Raw genomic sequence first — 26,344 nt, 5'->3', positions numbered from 1 at the left:
AAATCAGCAACACCACTCTCTTAAACCTGAAACACACATGGAAAACAAATATGCGAATAATAATAATAATAATAATAATATGACTACGAATATGTCTTCTCTGTTTCCAATAATTTCTTTCACAAGCATGGAAATACATTCAATATACATCCAGAAAGAGCGCTAACTAGGTTAACTAGGAAAGGATAACTAGGACTAACTAGGTTATTGAACTAAAGAGCTTCCCACAGGGAGAATGAGGAACGCTCAGAACGGGGTCATAGGTCACTCACCAGGACGATAAGTTCGTGGGTAGGAGTGTTGTAGAAGATGCAGTTGGCTCCAACGGCTTTCCTGAAGTCTTTGTGGATGTTGTCGTTCAAACAGCTGCAACAGAGGAGGAACATCATTAACATTTGTGGTTTTGTCTACTTCCTTCCAGTGGGTTAAGACCAGAATTAGCTGTCATTCGTGGTCATCAATACATCAACACATGGAGATCTTAACATTGAAGCATTATTATGATCATAATAATCTTTCAAATAGACTACGCCAAAGTACTATGTTCACTACTGCCTCTGTGTGAGTGAGTGAGAGTGTGTGTGTGTGTACTCCTACATACACTGGTAGGTCAGTGAGAAGTTACATAAGTACACTTTATTCAGGCCTCTGCAGGAAATACGCCTGAAAAAACGATTATGCTGGAGTGGGAGTGTGTGTGTGTGTGTGTACACACCCACATAACACTAGTAGGCAGAATAGACACAAAATGTAGCTTTTGCAGTGAAAAGAATACAATTGTAGTCATTTAGCAATGTGTGTGTGGAAGGTGTTACCCATATAGCGGTCTGTGTGTATGCATCCCACACTTACATATCTCTCAGGTCTTCTGGGACGGCGATGCAGACTTTGTGAAAGGAGGTCCGAGACGAGGGGCTGTTGGGGTTGACCGGCCGGATCCGTTCTGACGTGACGATCTCGTTGTATGAAGGTTCGCACGCCGCATACTCGATCACGTAGAACTGGGGGAGAGGTTGGAGAGAGACCACAAACAATCAAAAAGGACGCCATTGCAAACGTTAACACTGCCCCCATAACAACACCACTGGGTCCCTCCACGAGTTTCTTTCATGCATCTTCAAGCCGTGTTCCTAAAAAACGTAAAGCACTATTTGTTGTAGTGTCTCCTACAAAACCACATGACAGAAGGATCAGTTCAAGACTTTTGAAATGATCCTTCTGACATTACTGACATTAATTCTGGTTATTTGCGAGATGTGAAGCACATCTGAGGTGCTGAGGGATGCTGGGAGCAAGACTAACTGCTACGAACATGCTTTTTAAACCAATCACGAAAGAGAACATGCTTTTAAAACCAATCACGAAGAGAACATGCAACTCAAACAACAGCCAGTTATGACACAGGGTGTGCAGCACACCACCACACAACAGCCTTATTCAACTGCACTGCGTTAAACAACTGCGGGTCATCAAGCCACTAAGGAACGAGAAGGAAATAAGGGTCCTTTGTTCCAACTGGTCTAGAGTTTCTATTTTTTTTATTTTAAGAGAGGGAAGTTAAATTCCAACAAACAATGGGCCTCCTGCTGGAGCTTTCACTTGCTGATAGATGGAACCTTGCTTTCTCACACACACACACACACACACACACAGCCTTACTCACACAACACAGAATTAACACAATCAATCAACATGACACAGCTTTACGACTTCCACACACACACGCAGGCATGCCTACTTACTCCATTTACTCCAGTGAGACAGAGCCTAATGGAACCCCGTGTGTAAGGCACAGACAGGCCATACTACACCTCACTGTGAACTGACCTGAAGGTGGTGCCCTTAGCTACCTATCGCCGGGGCCATGTCCACCCAATGAGCCCATCCATTCACTCACTTACCCACCCTCTCACTCACTCATCCACCCTCTCACTCACTCATCCACCCTCTCACTCACTCATCCACCCTCTCACTGACCCACCGTCCCCCCCACTCACCCAGCATCTCACCCACCCACCCACTCACCTCACCCACCCACCCAAGGCCCCCCAGGCTCTCAGCACAGGGACACTGATTCTGATCCTTAGTGCAGGCTGACTGTACGGCAAGACTAGCGTTAGTCTAACAACCTCTAACCCTGCATGGCCGTTGGCTACTGGAACGACACAGCAGAGCATGGTTCCACTCTTGCTCTCTCATGACTGTAGGGATTAAACTGATGACCTTTGACCCCTCATGGCTGTATTGTATTGACTTGGATGGAGCAATGCTCTGGTTTCTAGTTCTGAGGTAGAGACCGTGAGAATACCCACAAGACACTCAGGGGGCGTTCTGGTGAAGTGTGTATGGTCGAGATGCAGGACACACAAACACTCGCTCTGATTCACACCTAAAGGCCGTGGTCCTCGCCTCACTAGCCGACTGAGCTCCAGTTGAGCACGACTGCCACTGAGCTTGTGGTCGTGTTCAGACCTGTGTAATATGAGAGGGCTTATAGGTGCGTTCGATAAAAAAAAAAATACCGCTATATGAAAATAATCCCGACCGGTGAAATATCACACCGTCATCTACGCTATCAGTGACATTCAAAGCCGCCTGTGACCAACTGATAAACAGATTTGTAACGATCAAAGCACTAATGTTATCAGCGTACTGGATATGCGTGTCAGGTACTTTCAATTCCATAACAATGCCCTAATTATTTACAAAGAAAATCTGGTTAAATCTAGTGCTTAAATTAATAGCAAAAGCAAAACAATTCAAAAAAAGGGTCAGAAAGGTTTGGTAAAATAGCCAGCTTTCCTTCCCTAGAGACGAATGTGTGCAGGTTACAAGTAAGCAACACAAACACCAACAGACAACAACAACAACAACAAAACAAACACTGATACTACGATCACCTACTGAGCGGAAGTGTATGTGTGTCTAGGTGTATGACATTAGGAAGATGTCTGCATGCGTATGACAGCACCTTAAGTATGAGAGGAATCGAGTATTTATATCCAAAGCTACCTTTGACACAGACGCACAAGCACAACACTAGCTAGCCATCCACAGGCACAGGCAACACACATGGTGGCAAGAATAAGGTTGCACCCTTTCACCCCAGTGAGTGATGATAGTACAACGTCAACAATTAACTTGGTGATACGGATAGTATTGACTACCATGTGCATAACAGGGTCAGAAATCTCTGAGGGCTTGGAGCTGCATTAAATAAGCAGTTTGTGATGCCTGGAAGACTACACAGTGTATAGTAATATAGTATTAATAACGTACGGTACCATAATGCGGTATAAAAATGATTCCTTGACTAAGCGGCTGATTTCTGACACTGCCACATATCATGGTAATCCCAAAGGACAGGGGGGTGACAGGGACGAGAGGAGTGACTGCTGGGAGAAGTGCACAAGTGGACGAGGAGACGAGTGTACAAGTGGACGATGAATGAGTATGAGTGTGTGGAGCGGCCCCCATGTATGAGAGTGTGTGTGTGTGTGTGTGAAGCGGCCCCATGTGTGTGTGTGTGAGTGAGAGTGTGTGTGTGTGGAGCGGCCCCATGTGTGAGTGAGTGAGTGTTTGTGTGTGTGTGAGTGTGTGGAGCGGCCCCATGTGTGTGTGAGTGAGTGTGTGAGTGTGTGTGTTAGTGAGTGAGTGAGTGCAGCGGCCCCATGTGTGTGTGAGTCAGTGTGTGTGTGTGTGTGTGTGTGTGTGTGTGGAGCGGCCCCTTGTGTGTGTGAGTGAGTGTGTGAGTGTGTGTGTGTGTGTGTGTGAGTGTGAGTGTGTGTGTGTGTGTGTGTGAGTGTGTGTGTGTGTGTGTGTGTGTGGAGCGGCCCCGTGTGTGTGTGTGTGTGTGTGTGTGTGTGTGTGAGTGCAGCGGCCCCATGCCGCCTCCCCAGTGCCCCGTTGTTCCCTTTAACTCACCAGGCCCTGACTCACCTCTCCCTTCATCATACGGACGCGGGCCAGCCACCAGCCACAGGGCTCCTGGTCATTCGCCCGCGAGTACACCTGAGAGGAGGAAGAGAGAGAGAGAGAGAGAGAGAGAGAGAGAGAGAGAGAGAGAGAGAAGGAGGAGGGAGAGATGGAGGAGGGAGAGATGGAGAAGGAGGGATAGAGAGGGAAGGAGGAGAGAGAGAGAGAGAGAGAGAGGGAGGGGGAGAGATGGAGGAGGGAGAGATGGAGGGATAGAGAGGGATGGAGGAGGAAGAGAAAGGAGGAAGAGAGAGAGAGAGAGAGAGAGAGAGAGAGAGAAAGATGGAGGGATAGAGATGGAGGGATAGAGAGGGATGGAGGAGGAAGAGAGAGGGATGGAGGAGGAAGAGAGAGAAAGTTGAAGGAGGGAGGGAGGGATGGGGAAAGGAAAAGAAAGGTAGGGGAGGAGAGTATGAGAAAGGATGAGAACGGATGAGAAATGGGAGGATGGAGAAGGGTTGAAGAAAGAGAGAGAGCAAAAGATAGAGGAGATTATGAAGTGGGAGTTGGAGGGGACAAAGAGAGGGATAGTGATGGAGAGATAAACAGAAGAGAGAGAGAGGGGTAGAGAGTGATGGAGAGATAAACAGAAAAAGAGAGGAGCGGGGTAGAGAGTGATGGAGAGATAAACAGAAAGAGAGAGAGAGGGGTAGAGAAATGTATAATTAGGCAGCAATAGCAAGAGATACAGACATCAAGTGAGGGATAAAACAGGTAGAGCGTGACAGAGGTGACCGGAAGAGGAGGAGGCAGAGAGAGGGGAAGAAAGAGGCAGATGGTGAAGGGAAAGATTAAGGGGATGAAAGATGGAGCGAACAGAGGGGGAAAAAAACGAAAGAGAAGATACATAGTGAGTAAAGAGACAACGAGAGAGGACCGCTACAGCCAGTGAGGACAGGTGGCGTGTCTGAGGCACCGGGTTTTAAAGCGACAGCTAGGGACCTCAAACAGAGTGATCCTGTGTGTCTTTAAGTCTCTGGTCAAATCAGTGCACACACACGTATTGGGTTTGGTGTGGGGTCTGGGGTCTGGTCCCTTTAGTGCTAAGCTGAAATAAGAGCGCAGACGTCAGTGTCTCACCTCAGGAGGCAGTGAGGTAGGCGTTTGTGTGTGCGGGGGGGGTCTGTGCGTGTGTGCGGGAAGCTGGACGTGGTAAGGTGTGTATCGAGCGATGCCAGGGGTTTGAGAAAACACCTGAGCGAGTGAAGGAGGAGAAAAAGAAATAAAGTCAGGAAGAAGAGAGACAGAGAGAGAGAGTGGAGTATGAGGAGCAAACAGTCAGGAGTATGGTGTGAGGCACAAGGATAGTTGGTAAGATAGAGAGAGCAAGACAGAATGAAAGAGAGAGAAAGGAACAGAGAGAGAGAGAGAGACAGAGAGAGGATCAAGTCAGCAGGGTGGTCTGAATGTTGTCGGGACATGAAGAATGAAGTGGGAGTGTGTGTGTGTGTGTGTGTGTGTGTGTGTGTTCTCAAGTGACCTCTGGTCTTGCTCACAGAGTCAAATGCATACCACATAATAATTATTATTGTTATTACTACACCATTGCTAGATGGTGTTCGTCATATTTTATATTTCAGCACGTCTCATTGAATGAGTCGTGAATCGTTAGTGAACTTGAGCAGGTTGGCAGGTAAAAGTACCAGTTTGAGTGCGAGTGAGTGAGTTTGGACAGACTCATGTTTGCCAGACCCACGAGATGGGCTGTGTTTGTTTATGAATGTGTACCTAGCTTCTTGAGGGGAGGTAAGTGTGCATGTGTGTATTTGTTTAGTCATATTAAAAAGGACAAGGAAAACCTAGACATCAGAAACTGCAGGTGGCCTGAGGTGTGTATGTGTGCATCAAATCCAAGAAGAGTACGTGTGTGTGTGTGTGTGTGTGTTGCAATCATCTTTAAGGGTGTGAGGGGCGTGTGTGTGTATTTGTGTCTGGTTTCATTAATAAGGACGCTGTGGGTATCTACCTTCTTTGAAGCTTCTTTGAAGAAGTGTGTGTGTGTGTGTGTGTAGGTGTGTGTGTTGTGTGTGTGTGGTGTCCTGAAGGCTAGCTGTCTCACCTCCACCTCTTCCCCCTCAGCGATGTCCTTGTGGTAGTCTGCAGGAGGCGGCAGCCGAACATCACTGAAAGGCATCTGTCTCTCTGGCTGCCAGCTGGACAGAGGGAGAGAGAAAGGGAGAGAGAGAGAAAGAGGAGAGAGAGACTTTTTTTGACTTAAGTTTCCTTTATTACCAGTAAAAAGGAAACCCACAAAAGGTAAAAATCAAGACATACTAAAAACCCAGGCAAAAAAGAACAGAGGAAGGGAGGAAGAGAGAGAAAGAGACAGAGGGAGAGACAGAGAATGAGAGAGGAGAGGAGGAAGAGGGAGAGAGACAGAAAAGGGAGAGGGAGATAGGGGTCAGAGAAACAGACAAAGGGGAAGAAAGGGAGCAGGGGGAGAGATAGAACAGAGAGAGAGAAAGAGAGAGAGTGAGAGAGAGAGAGAGAGAAAGAGCTATCACACTCAGACACACACATACATACATACATGTCAATCAGTTTTCTAGCAGCACAGGAAAGATTTACCACTAGTGCCCCACATGCAACCCCCCCCCCCCCTCCTCCCCCCCCCCCCCGCCAACCTCTCCCCAGGGGTGCACATGACGCAACGCTCTGAAGGGTTTAAGCTTTTTAAGCAGTTTAAGCTTACTTGAGGTCCAAAAATATAACATCTCAATCATAAAACGCTCCCCTACTTCCGGGGTTACGGCTCTCTACCCTACTTCCAATTTTTTTGGGGGGGGGAAACGAAAACTCTCAGCACAAATCGTTATGGATCCTCCCTTGGCCAGTTTAGACCATTGTGAAGACAAGACACAGTATGTGGTGTTATATCCTTTTTCACTGACCTGGGTGTATATATATATATATATATATATATATATATATATATACACAGATATATATATTATCTTTTTTAATAGTTGAAGTGTTCAGAACACTGCGCTGTGCACTGAGGCGCACGGAACACCGTTAACTTAAGTTGCACCAGCAGAGCACTGAGGCAGCCACAGCAGGGTCATAGGTCACACAGGCACAGTAGCATGTTCCACCACAGTCCCACGAGAGAAACAGTGGAGGGCGCACAGGCCAACAAAACTCAAACAAAATAGTTTTTATAAAGTAGTTATTGAGTATTAATGACCCAATAAATTCTGTTTTATGGGCGCTCTCTCTGGTGCATGGGCCCTTTACACTTTCTCTGACATGACTGCTTAAGCCTGCATCGTTTTGGGTCCTTTTGGACGGGCTTGTCCTTTCTTAAGGTGCCAGTATGGTACTCAGACTCCGTTACAGATGGGCGTGCCGCCGGATAGGACGGATTAATTAGCATTTCTGTTGCCTTTATGGTTCTCCGAAGGCTGGGGGTGCTGAAAACAATTCACCGCCAGAACAGTAGGTGGAGAAGCGGTTTTTAGTCGATAACACGTTGCTTTGTTGCGTCTTTGTAAGTTAGATATCGTCGTTGTTTATCTCCCACCTCTCATCACACGTGTGACCCTCGCACCAGCTGTCACTAATCAGACGATAAGTGCAGCAGGTGTAGTCACATGATATTATATTCAAGAGTGTGTCTAATGCTATATAACCACCTGAAAGGGCAAACTAATCTCCATCATGGTAGGTATTATTTGTGGGGGAAATAGTAGCACTCTATAACAAAATTATATGCTTAGTTTTAATAGTGTAGCCTATATAAGATATGAAAAAACGATTCCCTGAAATGAATACGTTCTTATTTTCTTTGGTATTTTTGTCATATTCAGATTTGCAATGATTGCTGGGTAATATGTATGTTGTGGTCCAATGTCAAGTCTCTATTTTATCATGTAACGAGATGATGGTAGCCATCTGAACGTCAAGACCGACAAGCTGACAGTGTTGTACAAGTTCACACCTCTCATGAACCAGTTCAAAGTTCAGTTCAAACAAGTAAACATGAATAGTTCACGTTCATAGTTCACCATTTAAATTCTGAACCAGTTCATAGTTCAGTTCATAGTTTTAGAGTGGAAAGTGAGAATGAAAGACTTCACTTGTTTTTTATAGAAAACTTTATCCATCACTACCCTTTGCCTTAAACTAAACTTCATGTGTATCAATTACTAAAATAATAATATTTTTTTTATTATTATTGCAACCACCCTGTCAATTTCCCCCTACCACAGCGTTTCTCGAAGTGTGGGGAGAGCCCAACTGGTGGGTCGCAGAGACGTGACAGGTGGGGGCAAATGGAGATGAGCAGGAGATTTTCCTGTTGCAATGTCTTCCTTTATAGACAGTAACGATAATATACCCCCATCACACTAAACAACCACACTCAAACAAAGAAATATCGTATTGTTAGAAACAATAGCAGGGCAGAGCACACGGATAATCCATAATCAGCATCTTGGCAAATTGAGAGACTGCGGCCTGCGCAATAAAGCATTCCATATTTAAAACATCTTAATAAGTAGTAAAGTCAACTTGTCTGCTTCACATGATGGAGAAGTTCGTTTATTGACACATATTTTAAGGACGGCCACAGCGCTTTAAAACGAAGTGTTTATAAGTTACATTATTCAAAGGTGGAAGGTTGGTCAGTAATCAGTCTAGAGAGATAACTGAACAAAACTCTACTCCCTTGCCTCACGGGTGCAATACCATATGCTGTTTAATCATATTTGATAGAATGAAGGACAAATGAGTTGTGAATAATATCACCGAGTTTGAAAGGTATTGGTCCGGTAATAGCCGCGTGACAGCTGTGTTTTCTGTGTGTTTTAAGCAAATACAATGTGTGTGCGCCGAGTTGCGTAGAGGCCGAGAGCGGTATTGCAGAAAAATTATAACTCGCAGCATATTGAAAAAAAGAACTCCATTTTTTGGAGCTGTGAACTTAGTTCTAAATTTTGAATTATAAACTATGAACTGAACTAGTTCATTCTAAAATTTGTGAACTATGAACTGAACTAGTTCATGTAGAAAGTGAACTTCCCCAACACTGGAACATGTTCGCTTCATATAATGCAGAAGTTCGTTTTTGAGAGTAAATTAAATCACTTTGTGCACTTAACGTTTAAAAAAAAAAAGAAACTGTCATCTGGAGAGTTTAAAACGACACTTAATGAGGGGAAATGTACTGTATGGAGATATTTCTGTCGGATTCTAATGAGGCTGTTTGATATGTCCAATGTAAGAAGTGTGAAGCTTTAATGAAATATGATTGATGCCGTCTTCTTTCTCCACAACAACATGGATTAAACCTCGATGGTTGGACTATGTAGATAGTTTTATAACGAATGTGGCCATGTACTTAGCCTACATTTCAAGAAAAAAACTTCAATGGTAAGACTTGTTTTATTCGTGCCTCTTTTGGTGTAGCATATAACGTGAGTTTTATTTAGGCATATACAGATGCCTAGCGTGTGTAATGTGTAGGCCATTTCATTCCGATCTTGCAATGTGAATAATTTTATTTCAATATGCTTATCTCCCTCTTGTGCGCGCTTGAGTTTAACGGGGCTTGTTTGTGTGAGCGACTAAATATTTTACTTGCTGTCGGGCGTTTTTTGAGAATAAAATAACTTCACATTTAGGATAACAGCCTTCTTCCTGTTGCAGGAATTTGTTTGTATCCTAGCTGTCACAACGTGATAACAGGCGGCAAATGCATCATAAAGCAAGTTTAAAATAAATTAACTGTATGGAGATATTTCTGTCAGATGGCATCATAGTCGATGCAGATTCTAATGAGGCTGTTGGATATGTCCCATGATATGATATGAATGAATATGTCCAAAGGTTGTTTGGACAAAATATTTTAATTGCTGTCTGCTCCTGCCGGGCTCTGGCACCTACTCTGTCAGATGCTGGCGCTCATGTGGGTTTTAAATATGGCGGTATTGTGATATATAGGGAATGAAACAGGAAACAGTCGCAGTCTTTAGTGTCCAGCTCTACCGCTGCAGAATTGGCAGTCATTCGCGCATCTTTGTAATCTTTTAGCGATGTGTTATAGAGGTGAGGATATTTACGGACCGCTTTCGCAATGCGCTCTTCGATGTTCGTGATCATAGACATATATATGATATATATATATATATATATATATATATATATATATGTCTATGTCTATGTTCGTGATCTCCATCTTCTTAAGTTTTTTTGTGGATTTTAAACATGGCGGTATTGTGATATATAGGGAATGAAACAGGAAACGCGAGGTCCAGAAATGTGAGATTCCGGAAATGATGTCCTTTGGAAATTATGTCGTAACGGACCAATCACGGCCAAGGGGTATCCGTCGCTGTACAGCACGGCATGACGGACCGACAGGAATTTCAACGGTGCATGGGAGAGCTCTCCGAGGGCCCCGGAGACGACGGAGAGGGCGTTCCATCTATGTGTTGTTGGCCCTTCCCATGTGTCCGAAATCGTGAAGTACGGAGTACCATATAACGGCCCTTACTTTTAACTACTGCGCTGTTAACACAATGGAATAGAAGACTACTTGTTGACATAAAAAACCAACAACAACAGTTTGAATCCCTAACTGCATCTACCCACAAAATTTCACCCATGACTTCTACACTCTCAGACTATGGACTAAACAGCCATGAACACAAAATAATAGTTTATTGCACTAAATAGCCCTTGAGGCAAATGTAGGTACATTGGTCACATTGCACAGCTACAACAGCTGGCAATAAGCTTAGATGTACCAGAGCTCTTTCAGCACATCTTTGTTACCTCCACTGACTGACACAGTGACGGTAACTGACTCAATGTGCCATAGAAACAGTTGAAGTCCTACCTAAATTAATGGAGAGAGTTGTAACTCCACATAGGATGGTCAATCAGACATTTAAAGTACATCTCATGAATCCGCATTTAAATCTGACAAACTGTGTGGAACAGGTCCCCCAACCACTCAAATAAGGCACAAAAAAAAATGCTATGCTATGGTAATGGTGGAATGTTCAGGTGAGGCGAAACATCAGTTATGCCGTTTCCAACACTATGATTGGCTCTTTCTAAGACAGGGCAGGACTTCCAGTTACAAACCCGCCATATTTGGTGTTACAGATCCCCCCCCCACCGCCCCCTGATTCCCCATTCATCTCCCAGTCAGTGATGCGTCTCCTCCCTCATAACATCATCTCTGGTTTCACCTACACAGTAGTGGTGACTTCCCAGAAAGCAGTGGACACAGGAAGTGACCCGGGCCAGGATCAGCCCCAGCCCCACGATGAGCTGCTATTTCAGGTTCTAGACCAGTGGAGCCCAACCATACCGATGGCTCCACACTGCATACAACATGCTACAACTTCATAGCATAGCCTACACTTGCAGGTGCAGGTTCAGGTGGATATCAGCATCAAAGCTGGTCATTATTTGAACGACGCATGAACATAGCAAGCAGAGCACCATATAATACACCTCTAAATATTGATCATCGTCAAACTTCTCTGTACTTTTATCACATCGTCTGTGAGGCTTTAGGACCCAAAACACGCTGCTGCGGGCACACGTTGACGGCGGTTAGCGTGTGCTTTGGGATGTAACGCTACCTCACCGGAGAGTTTAGTTACGACTCTCATCTGGCAGCCCAAATGAAGCCCATCAAGATGTTGAGAGACGTGCGAGTGTGCCAAGGAGGTGTCTTTGATCAGCATTAAACAGAACAAAGCTGGGGCTCCAGTGGAAAGTCTAGGCCCCCTGTGTTCTATGTCAATACAAGTGTGTTGGCTCACGCCGCAATAACCATGGGAAATATAAAAGGCCCGAAGGCAGCTCCATGACAATTGAGGAAGTTGGTGTCTGTGACAGATTAGGTTGATTGCTTTAAATTACACCCTCTCTAGCTACTCTTAACATAGGATATGTTGTGAGTAAACAACCTCCCTTGAACTCATACTGTCCGCTTTTTTTGGAGTAGCGTCAGGCAGTAACTGTGTAGGTCAAAGCGGTGCTGGTGAATGACTCGGTTAAGGGGTGAAGTCAAGTCTAGCGCCACCTTTACAGTACTGACGTAGCATATACGTCAAGCTTTAAAAGGTGTTAGCCCACCCAGCTAGAGATCTTACACAACCTCATGGTCACAGCAGGAAGACTGGACACACACACCGGTTAGAGTAGAGCTTTACGGATAGACTGAAAGGGTAGTGGGGGAGGCGGCGGCGTTGGCGGCCATTGGAGGAGGGACACAACCATCCCAAGAATGGCAGGGGCCACTGTCATGCTCTTCCCCTGCCTAGCCTGCATGCCTTTGGGGGCTATTTTTAGAAGGACCCTGGGCTAGCAGGCCAAGCCAAATAGATAAAGAGGGATGAGGGGGGTTGGGGGGGGGGTGAGATTTTGGAAAAGGGGAGGTGGGTGGTGGCAGCTGAGGAAAGAGATGAGAGTGTGAGGTAGGTGTGTGTGTGTGTGTTTGTGTGTGTGGGGGGGTAGTTGGTGGCAGAGTGAGAGAGTAGTTCTGGAACAGTAAATGAGAGGTGTGTTTGTGTGTGTGTGTGTGTGAGGGGAGGGGAGTGATGGGTGAACTATACAGGGCTTTGTGACAGCTGGGGCACAGACACAGGTGCTGGGTGGGGGGGGGGGGGGGGCAAGGAGGTTGATTGGAGGGGTAGAGAGGGTCAAGTTCTGCACAGGAAGGGAATAAGAGGTCATGAGCGGAAGTGATTGATCGGGGCTGTTTGAGAGAGAATGTGTGTGTGTGTGTGTGTGTGGAAGAGAGAGAGATAAGAACACTGTAATCTGTCAGCAGACAGGGGCATTTAAAAATACAACTGCGTGCGTGCGTGCGTGCGTGAGCGTCTTACCACGTCCACTACACCGTAAACCAGTTAGGTTCTACTGGTTACACTTTTCAGCTCAGCCCTAACCCTGACCCATCAGTACCGCCATCTGTAAAACCAGGGCTCTGCCAAAAATCACTTTGTTGATTCGGTTGAGCTCCACTTACTTGTTTTCGAAGGCTATTGTGAGTGTTTCTTCGTGGACATCCTTGATAAACCCCTGAGAAAGCAGAGAGAGAGACAGGGGATAGAAAGAGAGGGGCAGAAAAACAAGAAGAGACAAGTTACTTCGGCATCCTTCCTGTTTGATGACACACACAAGCAAGGACTGGGAGCCATCGCAGCTCCTGCCAGGTTTACTGACAGGAGAGTCAGAATCGAAGGCACAGCCCACAACTTTAATCCAGCATATGTCAAATTCAGCAAATTGATCCTCATAGTTCTATACACAGTCCTTTAAGTGAGTTCCTAAACACTCCGGGCTCTGTACATGGGGAAACAAACAAAAAAGTGGCTCGGACCGAGCCGTGTACATTTCCAGCCAATCAAACACCTTTTATTCAGGAGCATGGAAGGAAGGGGGTGTCATTTCATGGGCTGTTGAGCTCAAATGTCAACGACCTTTCACCAGAATTGCAACCCACACCTTTAAGGTGAAGCCTTTGAGACGCTGGTGCTGAATGATAAGGTGTTCGGCAGAGAGTGCTGTGGCCATTTCTGAGGGCACTGGAGCAGAAATGGCGCTATGACACTCGCTGTTTGATATTCAGCAGCCAGTGAGTGAGGACTCTGGGGGACTGTGTGTGTGTGTGTGTGTGTGTGTGTGTGTGTGTGTGTGTGTGTGTGTGTGTGTGTGTGTGTGTGTGTGTGTGTGCACCCAACAAGCCCCAGCCAAAAGACTTCTGACAGCTCAGTCGGCTCTGGCCAAGTTTCACACTCAAACACACACACACACAAACAAACAAACAGGCGCAAGCACACACACGTCCTACCCTGGCAAAACAATACGTCTCATATGAACTGAGACCCGTCCACCAAAACAGGAACACAAGAGGATATTTGTGCATGTGTGTATATTTGCACTTGTATGTAAGTGTGTCTGTGCGCACACACAGGCTTGTAAAGTCGCTAGGCCGACGTCCTGGGACAATGGCATTTTCCCATCAGGCTATCAAAACATAACACCACCTAGTCCGACTGGCTATCAGACATGAAGTGGAATACATTTGCTTTCCAGCTCTTTTGACTTGTTATTTGGAGGAAAAACTTTGACCACCGAAAAAACAGGTTGTTGATTATTTGTTTGTCCGCTTAGAGGTGCAGGCGTTAATCAGAAGGGTACTCGTCAGTTTGTGTTTGATGCCAGAGACCTCTGCCGCACCATGTTCATGGCGCGAAAAAGTGCACCAGAAAAGATGATATCAATACTGATACCAGACAAACAGACATATGTTCCATGTGTTCTTGCACACACATATCGCCAAAGTCCATGGACTGAGCCTTAAGGGTATGCCGAATGAGTTTACGTACATGTGCTGTGAAGGAAAGTGCTAAAGACCGCAAAACCACTGACATGCGTGTGAAAACCAAAATGTGACAGCTGTCCAAACGAGATAACGAGCATGGATTTACGCCAATATTTCATCTCTACTCGACACAAAAGAAGGGAGGAAGAAGAGCTAACTTGAGTAAGACGCATAATGATAATTATGATTGTTGCAGTCTGTTCTTGTTAAATAAATGTTTTATTTTTTTTATTATTGCCTATCTACCTTCCTTATAAAACCTTTTCTTTATGTATTTGGGCTAGTGTAATTCATTTCAGGCAACCAAAATCTGCAGAATGCCTGCCACTGAGCAACCACGGATTTAGAAATTTTGCGAGTCCTGCACGCACACATCAGTGTGCATATCAAGTGAATCTGACACGTCTGCCTAGGCCAATCAACTCACAGTGGGTGAAAGTGACAAGCGTGAGTGTGTGTGAGTGTGTGTGTGCGTACACATGGCAGTTGGGCTGTCTGTGGCCTTACGAGATGGACAAGCGTAAGACGAACCTCCCATCCAGCCACCACCCCCACTTCTCCCCCCCGTGAAATCTGTTCCTCGTCCATCATTGGGCTCTACAAATCTATCAAGTGGTGCTGTAACACCCCCTCCACCCCAGCCAAGTAGGAGGAAGGGGTTGCGCATGTGTGTTTTTTTTGGGTGGGGGGGGGGGGGACAGATCTGGACATGAGTGTGACACTGCCTTATTTGGGTTGAAGAGATTGGAAAGAGGGGGAGAGTGACATGGAGACCCAGAGAGGTATGGAAATAAAAAGAGAGGGGGTGCCAGAGAAGAGATGGTAGAGGCACAGAGAGAGAGAGAGTTCAACGGGAACCAGGAGATGGGGGGAGGGGGAGAGAGAGGGACAGAGAGAGAGAAAGAGAGACAGAGTGAGAGAGAGACAGACACAGAGAGAGAGAGAGAGAGAGAGAGAGAGAGAGAGAGAGAGAGAGGGGATGACAGGCAGGAACTGAACTAGTTAGAGTGGGATCCTGGAGCTGGGGAATTTCACCTGCTTGGAACGGGGTGGCTGATCCCTAGAAACATGGCTATGGTTACAGCTGGCTGGCTCGTCCGGCTATAGCCCCCTACTGTGTGGGGCAGTGCCCGGGACTAACACACATCACCACGGCCAGCACTGACAGAAAACTAGTTTAAGCATGTATGCCTGACGGCATGTTCATATGTCCAAAACATACTGTGCTTACTAGTTTTTCATTAAGTATTCGTCTTAACCAGCTTTTTCTTACTGTGCTAACTGTGTGTAGGAAGAGTGCCTGTGCCCCCCCCCCCCCCCCCCCCCCCCACACACACACACACTTTCACCATTCTGTGCTTGCTAGTTTTTCATTGAGTACTTCACTCAACCAGCTTCTTCTAGAGGGCACTGACAGATCTCTGGATAGGAGTCTCAACTAGTGACGGCCCCCAACTCTCTCCCGTATCACTAAAAAGTATAGTTTTTACGATAAAGTATAAACCATGAGCACATGGGCTTTTCATAAGGGGCAGTGAGTGAGGTAATAGTGCAGTGATTAGTGAGGGCATCTCCTGTTCCAGCGGACCCCCACCCACCCCCCATAGGGGCATCTCTTTTGGCTTGTCAGCAAAGGGAACGTGACACCCAAAGCAGTGGTCTGGGGGCCCATGGTGGCCTGGTGACGTCCACTGCACTCCCCTGACCCATGTGGTATCGCAACGTGTGCTGGTCCCAGTAGGGGTGGCCCGGTTCACCCCGCTTTGGATAACTCATGTTTGGGGGACGGAGATATGAAAGACCCCCTGTGCCCTTCACCCGCCAGCCTGGAGAACGGGTGGCAACCTATTTGGAAACACTATGGGAAAACTAATATGGAATGTTATTACCATACACTTCACAGCCGTAGACTAAATGCCCGTCTAATTTTTTTTTTCTTAGAAAATGAAATAGAAAAAAGGGCTTTGCATAAAAAGGATGTTTCCTTCATCCGGGAGCTGTGGCTTCAAAAGAAGAAGATGGGTCACAAAATGGCTGCTCTTCTGTTTGAAAGACACAGTGTCTCCATCAGTGAACAGCAAGTTTTTTTTTGTGTTTAAAACCTCCCCGTCCTTTTAACCAGATCCCTCACTAGTCCCAGGTGCTAAATCTGACATCAAACCAGGAAGGAACAAAGGTGTTGGTTGGTAGGTGTGTGTGTGTGTGTACGTCGATGTGTCAATGCAGGGTTACGGGTAACTGTAAAAAGGAAGGACAGTAAAAACAAGGACTAGGTATAGCTTCTAGAAGAAAAAGTTCAGATTCGACAGAACTTCAGGTAAAAGATGAAGAGTGTGTGTGAAAGTGCATGAGATGGCAGAAAGAGAGGCTAGGAAAAGGATGGAAACCCTTCAAAGTAAGGTCCATTCATTTGACCAGGCATGGCATACACTGAGTGGAGAAAAGGGAAGCGTAAACAGACAGTATGGCTGTGCTAGACCACGATGATTAAGAAGGCAGGAATCTCTGTGTGTGTGTGTGTGTGTGTGTGCCTATGGAGCGGGTGTCGAGTGTTGAGTGTCAAGATTAGGATCACCTGTTGCTCACCCACACCTGCTCAGTCTCCTCAGCGCTTTAGGGCTTCACAACCAACACACACACACACACACACACACACAGGGCTATGACCACGTGCAAAAAAGCCAAGACCACCATTTACTCACAGGACAACATAAGACTTTACTTCTAAATTCTCCTGTTGTATTCAGACTCCTTCTTACTGGCTTTCCGATTTGTGATTCGCCACTGTCAATGTCTGTATGGCAATGATAACTCCCAGGCAATGACCTGCGTAAAACTGTGACTAACAAAGCTTCAGACTACACAGACAGACAGACAACCCTTCCCTGTAACAACGCCCTCTTTTCCAGTTATGAGAATGACCTGTATTGTGGCTACACTGATATTCTACATCTCAGGGAAAGGTTTCATTTCATAAGCATGTTTTGGCCAAAGGGCCTTGGGTATCTTTTGTGGAGCAGAGTAGAGGCCAGGCCCAGCCATGTGACTAGGTCTTGCAACGTTATGTTAGTTCATCTGAATTGACCTGATTTTTTTTGGCAAATATTGTCGATTATATGATTGCAAAAAAGCAACAACTGTATAGGGTTGCTGTACAACGACTTCTGGTAACACTAAAGTTAAGTTGACATTTGTTCGTTTCACTTCGTCACTAAGAGTACAGAACATAACAGAACTTTAATAGAACTGGCCCTCTGTCCAAAGCCATGCGTAGTAGGTGGCAATCTGGCCTATTTATGGAGCAGACAAATATAATAAGACTATTGGTAATGGCTAACTTTACAGCATTTCATGGCAGGACTATTTATATTATGAGTCAGATTACAAATGAATACCTGCCATGTAAACGGCATCAATGTTTAGCGCAAGCGGTCTTCATTAAACATGCTTGCTAGTTAGCTGGGATAGCTATCAATAAAGTAATTACAGGCCCAGCCCGAGCCATTAGGACGACAGCAACGTACGGCCAATGTATTGACATCAATATAATGTTCTTGTACTCTTACAAGCCGTGGAAGCCCATGACAAACATACCAGACAATGGGTAACCCTGACCTGTCGAGCATGAAAACAAGCTATCAACACAACAGCGACCTTATCGTTTGTCCAGGCCTTGTTGGCGAATGATGCGACTGAAATCTCTTGCTAGGTCTCAATTCAGAGACAAAGCATATGCTATCCGACGGAGTCAAATAAACTTGAACTGTCGAAGTGGCAATGACAGTTCACTTAACTGCAAGATATTATTTTCTTTACCTTGTAGAAGGCCCCGTTCGAGCCTCGGACCTCCACCGCCAGACCGTCCATAGTCGTCTTCGCGTCCCCACGACTATGCCTCTCTGTCGGCGCGCCGATGAGGTGCGGGTCCGAAACCACCCCCAGCTTCGCTGGCTCGACGCCGTTCTCCGGCCGCTTGTGGATTTCCAGGGTGTCGGGTGGAAGGGAAAGGGGCAGAGGTGATGGGGGACCTGGGAGTGATGGTTCGCAGTATCAATGGGTAGCCACAGACCGTTTCCAGCGGCCAGGCTTACTCGTAACGCTAACGTTAGCTCGAACTGTTAAATAAAAAGAACGTGCACGCTAATAGCATGGAATACTGGCGTTGCTCGTGATCAGAAGTATCAAACGGAAGTGCTTGCGTCTCGAGGAGGATTGTTTGCTAATGAGGATGGTAGCTATGCTAGCTATGAAAGAGGTGTTGGCTAACTGCTAGCTGGGTCGCTAATTAGCGATCTTCGACACCTTAATTCTCCCAGCTGCCGGTGTTGTAAATTGTGCTCTAGTCGAAGTATGTAAGTCGGCTTGGTGTTGAGTTAGGAGACTGGCGATTCTTTCTTGTTTTGAAATGGCAGATAGCGTCAAAAGCCTCCTCCCAAACACCGTTTATGCTTTGCTAACGCCCGGCAACTCCTTTTACCCCTACCGCCCGTCCCCTCAAACGCACGCCGTCAGAGTGAAACAGAGAGGGTGTGAATGACCTCAAAAACCCCACCCCTCGATGCGTTTTGATCCGCCCAAAATGGTGTATGCGCTTGCTATTGGTCTTTTACCACGCCACTCTTTATAATCGGTTTTTGTGATTGGTTATGCTATTAAAGACTGGTCAACGAGGTTCCATTAACATCGCAACTCTTTTATTGACAACTCTTTTTTGGTTTAATTCTCCGCCGATTCTGCCTGACACTTCTGTAGAGCACACCTTTGTTGCGTTTTGACTATGTCCTATGCTATATCTTTTAAATGGATCAGCACCTCAAGGAGTGAAAGTTACTAAGTGGCTTTCAAAGAGTATGTCCTCCTATTAATATTTTCTATTTACCGATATGCGTACATAGTATCCTATGCATCTTATGTATCCTATCCTATCCGTACATAGTATTCTAACGGCAAGATAATCAGAACAATTGTTTCGCATTAAAGTTCAGTAAACATTTATCTATTTATCAATCCATTGACATCCCTACAAGTATCTGGAACTATGGTGCCACAAAAATCCCTGGCTTTCCTCAAACTATGGATTGTAAGATTGCTAATATTTTACAAGTTTGGGTGATAAAACCATGGTGTGATTGATGGGGTTGCTGTGTCTTTCACAACAATGGTTACTTAAGGGCTCACACTTGACTTGCTGTGCGGAAAGGAGAATGTGTGTGTATGTGTGGGGAGTGGTATGTGGGGGCTGGGGTAAAAGTGGGGGATTAACATAATTGCCAAAGAGGCAGTAGAACTGTGTCAATGTGCATATCTTTCCATGGTTTAGCTCTGAAACCCCTCTCTGTCACTACTCATCTTTCCAAACTCTGTCTCCTTCTTCATCATCATCTTCTTTTAACATAGTTTTCATTAACAGGTTAAAGTCTGCAAGATGTGATGTGAGTGAAATAACATTATCACAACCTCTTTAGCAAAACATGCCTTTGAAGAGAATGGGTTCTTATGCTTATTGAATTATAATTTGAGACATATCTTGCCATAAATCCAAACTGTGATTATACACAGGTCATTTAAAATTAAATGGGAATCATTGTTATTGGGAAACTTCAGGAAACTATTGTGAGCCCTATTTCCTAAGCCCTCAACTTCTTGCACTTTGCAGACTTTTTCACACTTAATTGATTTTTTTTCCCAGCAAAAGGGTATAGGTCTACGGAGGTTACATTGCACCTAGAGGAACCCAAACATTCACCCCAGAGTTACATTTTAAATGAACTCACTAACTTATTATTTTTTTCTAAATAACATTAACTAAATGTTACATTTCTGTTTCCATATTTTTAAAAGGTGACTCAGTTTTACTTGAGGAGATGAGTCCACAAGACTGTACAGTTCAGTGAGCAAAAGATCCTTTGGCATGATTTTATGAATGACAAAACCTTACAAAAACTTCTTATACAAATAACAGATGCAGCTTGTCTCTTTCATGTTGACATACAAGGACTCATGGAGACAATTTGGCACTGAGTAGGTCAAGAAACAAACAATATGTCAGCTGTCCTGGGCAAGCAACATCACAAATCCTTCCTGTTGTCTGAAATAGGAACATCAGAGCTGGAGTTGAAAACTGCCATTCATCCAGTAGAGACCCTTCACACACTAACGGGTCTGGTCCTGCTTTCTGGTCTGGTCGTTGCTTTCTTCGTCTGTTTGGGGGAAATTATATTTTGACCTAGATTCTCAAATATTTCTGAAGCAGTAAACGCAGTCATAACATGCCCAGTCAGTCCAATCTCAACAGTGACGTATAAAGCAATTTAGAACAGCGCTTGAGATTCCAGACTCTGTAATGCACATGTACGCCCAATAGGGGGCAGCAACGTGTTACAATTTGAAGTGAAGATGCCTTAATTATGATTTGAGAACGAGAGTGAAAAATCAGAAAGAGACAATGTAAGGTTCTGTTTAGAGAGGAAATAGAGAACAAATATATCATGACATGCAATGTGACAATGTGAACCTATTGCATTGGAAGGATACACTTTATTCCAGTCTTGTTCACCCAGGAGTGAAGGAACACAGCAGTTCTCTTGCAAGGATATATGGACACACATACTCATAAACACTCACATTTTTTAGAAGCACAATGTCGAAAAGACAACATATGAGCATAACATATACAGATACTAATGAATTCGGTGCGCATACACACAACCTCCAAATATTACTGAGACCTCTAGATTTTTTGCTGGATTAGACCACCCCCTAGCGGTTTTAATTCCAAGTATCGAATGCAGTCAAAACGTCCAGTATGCTTATGCTATAGTAATCCCATAGTGGTCAATGCTGCTTGGTTAAAGGCTGGTCCAACGGTTTGCAACAACTGGAAACAATCCCCAATGGAGCGTGGCCAGACCCTATTTATTCATAAAGTTTTGGTGTGGTTAGCATATCAGGGTAAAGGTAACCAGACACCACATTGCTTTAATGAAACAAATAAATGTGTAAATCCTGTAATTTACACGTTTCCATTTGTGTTGACATTTTATTTGTAACACACTGGTGTGCATTCAATTCTGCTACCCGAACGCCATGTAGACCATTATCCCTTAAAGCCTACTAAGTTAGAATATGATGATATAAACTATTTATTACGCTTCACTAGGTTTACTTTGTATAGACCTAACCTTACTACAGACATATTCTTTTTTTTCGTTTTGTGGGGGAGAAAGAGCTCAACTCAGATTGGTGTATAGATATATTTCAAACAGGAGGTCGCGTCGTTTTTTTTATTAACCAATACAAATCCTAACGCGTTTGTGAAATGTACCAGATACGAGAACGAAAGAAAGGATGAAGAAGTTAGGCTTTTATTGTTTAGTTTACTACATATAAAAACATAATATTTGCACCATGATGGAATCGGTGGGCCGGGAAACTACTGCAAATCTGCTGTAAGCAACGCTAACATTTCTGGCTAACTTCTCCAAAGTTAACGTTTGTCCTCTCCCTTCAATTTACCATGTGCACACAGAACAGGCTGTGAGGCAGCGATAGTATTTCTTTGTTGATTCTTTAAATACTGTTTGAGAGTTTGTTTATCGTTTTTGTTACAAAACATACATTCTCTGAAGAGTCATGCTCTAGGCATACAATTTTGTGATGACTGTAAACTAAAATAGCCTATTCATATAACTTGTAAAGGTTTTAGTTCACTGAAGTTGGCAGGTACATATCACAGGCTGCAGGTGGCGCCCACGAGTTCTGTTGTAGACATCTGTGATCTCTGGGGTTACCAGTCTACCTTTGTGATGAAAAGTAAATATTCTTGTGTAGTTTACTTACTAATTCCCTTCTCACGGAAATCAAATTGTTAAGGAAATGATTCTCATCCGAAAGTGAAATAAAGACCCCCCCCCCCCCCACACACACACACACACACTCCCACAACAATCCACCCCAGCAGTGTACTGGCACAGCTGCAGAGTAAGTGCATTATAAGTTTGTTTAGTGCAGCCTGCCCACATGTAGAATACAATGCCAGGAATGAAGTCTTTGCGTCTCAGTCGTAATGACTCAGCTTGATAGAATCAATTACCAGAAACACTGATAACGCTGGTTTGTTCCTAAAGGCCCCAGTTGCCGTCATTAGCAAATCCTGCACATGCACATGCAGTTCTTTCGCACCGTGCGTTCCACAGATAAGCAAGTGCCCATAGGAGACCCAACCTGTCTCTCATCTCATCTCATCCGTTGCCCTACACGCTGTCGCTCTGGTCCAGCTGTCTGCTGCGTCCACCGCCGGCGACCTTCATCTTCACCTTGGACATGACCTGGACCCCTTTCCCATGGTTCTGCCCCTTGCTCAGACAGGGCATGGACCGGCGGAGCTCGAGGCGGGCGTTTTGACACAGGAAAATGTAAAAGAGAGGGTCCAGGAGGGTGTTGAGACTGGTGAGGCCGTAGCAGATCCGGTAGCAGAGGTAGAGGGAGCGCTCGAGGTCGCACGGGTCCTCCGAGAGCAGCAGGGCCACGAAACGGTAACCCCCCACCAGGTGGTATGGCCCAAAGACCACGATGAAGATGACAGTGATGACGACGAGGGTCCCCACGATTCGGCGACGCTCGTGGTCGGAGACAGACGGGGAGTTGCGCAGGGTGACCCCGATCCTGGCAGAGGTGAATCTGCAAGAGGCAGACAATGAGATAATACAGAGCATCTTAGTCTGGGCCAGATCTGTGCCCGATCAGAGTGCATGGCTGTCTGTGGTGACTATGAGACAAATATGTACCTTCATTTCTGAGGAATGCACTATCTGATGCAATCTTAGGTGAGACGTGCATAGTCTCCAAGTTGCACGTAACTGTTTTGGTATTATAGCTGGAGGTGTTGGTTGGCTATGGTTGAACTTCTGATCCCTCTCACATGCAAATTCACACACACACAAACACTGCTGCAGACAAGCACACACACTCTGCCTCAAACTGTAGTTTGTGTAAACCATGTTTGAGTGTCTTCTTCTTTTTGAACTTGATGAACTTGAACTGTGTACATATTTCACAGTCCCAGTTGAAATACAGTCTTACTGTACACAGGTTCATAGCTAGAAGACTGTTAAAAATCTGTTAACATCTCTACCCTAAGATTATGGAGGCTTCTGTTTTTTAAACCCCAATACATTTTTTGTTTTCAAATCAGTGCAACATGTTAAAACATTCAGACATACATGCTCACACCCCCCCCCCCCCCCACACACACACACATACACACACCACACACACACACACACACACACACACACACGCGCGCGCACGCACGCACATGCGCACGCACGCACGCACACACACACACACACACACACACACACACACACACACACACACACACACACACACATACACAATCTCATGCACACTTTCTGCACGCCTTGCTTCACCCACAGGCACACTCACGCAGCCTCCCACCAACCCCCCCCCCCCACACACACACATATACATACACAAACTCAAGCACTCTTTCTCTCCCTTGCTTCACCCACAGGTAGCCTCCCACCAACCCAAACACACACACAAAAACACACACACTCCCCCCCACACACACACACATCCTATCATCCTCTCACCCCAGAATGCAGCAGGGCAGAAGAAACCCCAGGGCCACCGTGGCGATCTTGAACCCAGCATATCTGGGGCTGACGGGGTACTGCTCCAAGCACAGGCCTCTCTCGGGCTCGAACACGGACGGGTACAGCCCGTTGAGACAGAACAGGAACGTCAGGGTCCACACCACCACCCCCGACAGCGCCGCCACCCGGACCTTCCGGAACCGCCTGCTGCTGAGCGGGTACACGATGGCCAGGCAGCGGTCCAGTGCGATGAGACACAGGAACACCACACTGGCGTAGATGTTGACGTAAAACACGTAGCCCACCAGCTGGCACGCGGCCAAGCCGTACACCCATCGGTGCCCCCTCTGCAGGTAGAGGATCCACAGCGGCAGGGTGAGCAGCTGCAGCAGGTCCGACAGCAGCAGGTTGAGGATGTACACCAGCTGGCAGCCACCTCCCCCAGGGCGGCCCAGTTGGTACAGTCCCCACAGGGAGAGCAGGTTGGCAGGCAGGCCCAGGGAGAAGGCCAGGCTGTAGATGTAGGTCAAACCATCACAGTCGGTTTCCAGGGGGATGTGGCAAGTCCCGTTGGTCAAATCTGGCAAATGTACAAACAAGTAGCTGGTGTCACAGTGGTGCTACTGCATAGTCCAGGTAGTTTCATGACCTGTTTTAATCTTGAACATCAGTGGGAACATTTTAAACTGCCAAAGAAATTTTTTGCCAAACCCCAAAGAATGAATGTAGTCTTCTAATGAATATGGTACAAGAAGCTAATAATGTACAGAGTATAGATACATTCAAAGGTTCCTATGGTTGTGGGATATACTTACTTAGCAACATATTTGATCTGAAGGGGGTTTTCCCATGTCACCAGAAACCTTTTCTCAGGAGCTGGTGAAGTCACTCTAAGTCCTTAACCGTCACTAGACTTCCAGAATCTACAGGGAGAAAGAGAGAAATGAAAGGGCATGCTGTGATTAATATGCATTAATTTACATTAACAACTATATTTAAGGTACATAGAGTAGCACATTACAAGTGTCAACATTACCAACACAAAACCAGTGTCAACATTGTCAACCAACATAAACCTATTCCTGAGCATGGAAGCATGTTCTTAGAGATGAAGTACATTGTACTAATACATTAGCTTAATTAACTGACTCAAAGTCATAGCACTTTAACTTCTTAAGAGAAACAGAAGCATGGAAATCATCCATATATGCACACACAACATATGTAGAACAAATAAACAACAGGTACTAGCATAAACAAATTACTTTTGAGGGAATTTTCTGGAAATTTTCCGCACTTACTCCAGCTCTCCCATGGATGAAGGATCCAGCTCAGAATAGCTCATAGCCAGTATGTGTGTGAGAGTGAGTGAGTGTGTGTGCGTGTGTGTGTGTGAGTGTGTGTGTGTGTGTGGAGCGAAGCGCTGCAGACCTGTGAATAGCTTGGAGGGAACACGGTGGCCTGAAACAGGGTTCTGGGGCTTGTCTGGCGTTTTGATCGTTTTCCGCCACAGGAAGTCGTCCTCTCCTGCTCCCTTTGAGTCACTTCCTGAGGCAGAGAGAACGCCTTTATCCCCTCAGAACAAACACAGCCCTGACCTCCAGGTCCACAGGCCATTACGTGGGAGAGTGACACGGTGGACTGTGCAATAGACACACACATGTTTGCCCATTAATCTATAGCAGAGTTATAGTTTTGAATTTTTTTATTTAGTCTTTCAGATTGTATTTTGATTTCAGTTTAGTTTTAGTTCGTTTTACGAGTGTATTAGTAGTTTTAGTTTATTATTTCTTTAGTTTTAGTGTTAGTTTTACGAGTGTATTAGCAGTTTTAGTTTATTATTTCTTTAGTTTTAGTGTTAGTTTTGGTTTTTCAGGTATTATGAAGAAAGCCTTGATTTATAGAAGCTGAAAAAGGTAGGATGAAAGGATGCATGAAATGCATCAAATATGATTTATTATTTATTTTGTTCATCCTAGGTCATTTTTCTTAGACCAGTGTCTGTCTCTCACTCACACACATGCACACACACATGCTCAAACATGCACATGAAGTAACAAACAAAGCACACACACATATTTAAACATGCAAACACACACACACACACACACACACACACACACCCACTCACTCATAAAACCACACATACAGTACATTCATATACACACATATCCAAAAACAGGCAATCACACTCATATGCACTTGCAGACACACACACACACACACACACACACACACACACACACACACACACTTGGCATTCGACCTTGACCATATTTTGTGTAAAGCCATGTTTGGGTTTGTCCTTTTTACAACTCCCTTTGAGACAATAGTGTTTTTAGACCGCGCCAGCGGACACATTTCAGAGCCTCGTCAGTTCCAGGCCTTCGTGTTCAGC

The 26,344-nt window shown here is 45.3% G+C and overlaps 2 protein-coding genes and 1 non-coding gene across 7 annotated transcripts in view; all 3 read right to left on the bottom strand.

The window, feature by feature from the left end:
* The window catches only part of fxr2 (fragile X mental retardation, autosomal homolog 2), a 30,962-nt gene extending 12,110 nt beyond the window's left edge, over window positions 1-18,852 (bottom strand). Inside the window, exons 1-7 of one of the 4 annotated variants that reach the window (XM_031584618.1) lie at window positions 18,143-18,852; window positions 12,968-13,020; window positions 6,035-6,128; window positions 5,056-5,169; window positions 3,925-4,011; window positions 853-1,001; window positions 273-366 (exon numbers count right to left, since the gene is read on the bottom strand). In XM_031584618.1, the coding sequence (XP_031440478.1) occupies window positions 273-366; window positions 853-1,001; window positions 3,925-4,011; window positions 5,056-5,169; window positions 6,035-6,128; window positions 12,968-13,020; window positions 18,143-18,193 (642 nt within the window). In that variant the 5' untranslated portion in view covers window positions 18,194-18,852. The remainder of the gene's footprint in view (window positions 1-272; window positions 367-852; window positions 1,002-3,924; window positions 4,012-5,055; window positions 5,170-6,034; window positions 6,129-12,967; window positions 13,021-18,142) is intronic. The other 3 variants (XM_031584619.1, XM_012830821.2, XM_012830819.3) reach the window with 3 other exon arrangements.
* LOC116224790 lies at window positions 10,664-10,789 on the bottom strand. The gene has a single exon (XR_004165738.1). It is a non-coding gene; the product is annotated as a small nucleolar RNA ACA64 (small nucleolar RNA).
* A 1,797-nt stretch (window positions 18,853-20,649) lies between the features above and the next one.
* On the bottom strand, window positions 20,650-25,411 carry si:dkey-165a24.9 (probable G-protein coupled receptor 132). 2 transcript variants are annotated; one of them, XM_031585375.1, is made up of 4 exons: window positions 25,212-25,411; window positions 24,762-24,869; window positions 23,944-24,526; window positions 20,650-23,005 (listed from the first exon to the last, which is right to left on the bottom strand). In XM_031585375.1, the coding sequence occupies exons 2-4, from the start codon at window positions 24,769-24,771 to the stop codon at window positions 22,579-22,581; spliced, it is 1,020 nt and encodes a 339-aa protein (XP_031441235.1). In that variant the 5' UTR covers window positions 24,772-24,869; window positions 25,212-25,411; the 3' UTR covers window positions 20,650-22,578. The 2 variants fall into 2 exon arrangements, with proteins under 2 accessions (XP_031441235.1, XP_031441233.1); XM_031585373.1 differs by having other exon boundaries at window positions 25,248-25,411.
* Between the last annotated feature and the right edge of the window lie 933 nt (window positions 25,412-26,344).

Source organism: Clupea harengus, chromosome 18 (genome assembly GCF_900700415.2).
Source record: "Clupea harengus chromosome 18, Ch_v2.0.2, whole genome shotgun sequence".
Classification (NCBI taxonomy): Eukaryota; Metazoa; Chordata; class Actinopteri; order Clupeiformes; family Clupeidae; genus Clupea; species Clupea harengus.
Note: the sequence above shows the minus strand (reverse complement) of the source record. Positions and strands in the feature narration are given on the sequence as shown.

What these genes read in the sequence shown, in the direction of transcription:
- si:dkey-165a24.9 (XM_031585375.1), bottom strand. An exon ending in CTGCCCTGCTGCATTCTGGG is followed by an intron (nt 23,006 to 23,943) that starts GTGAGAGGATGA and finishes TGCCTCTTGCAG; the next exon opens with ATTCACCTCTGCCAGGATCG.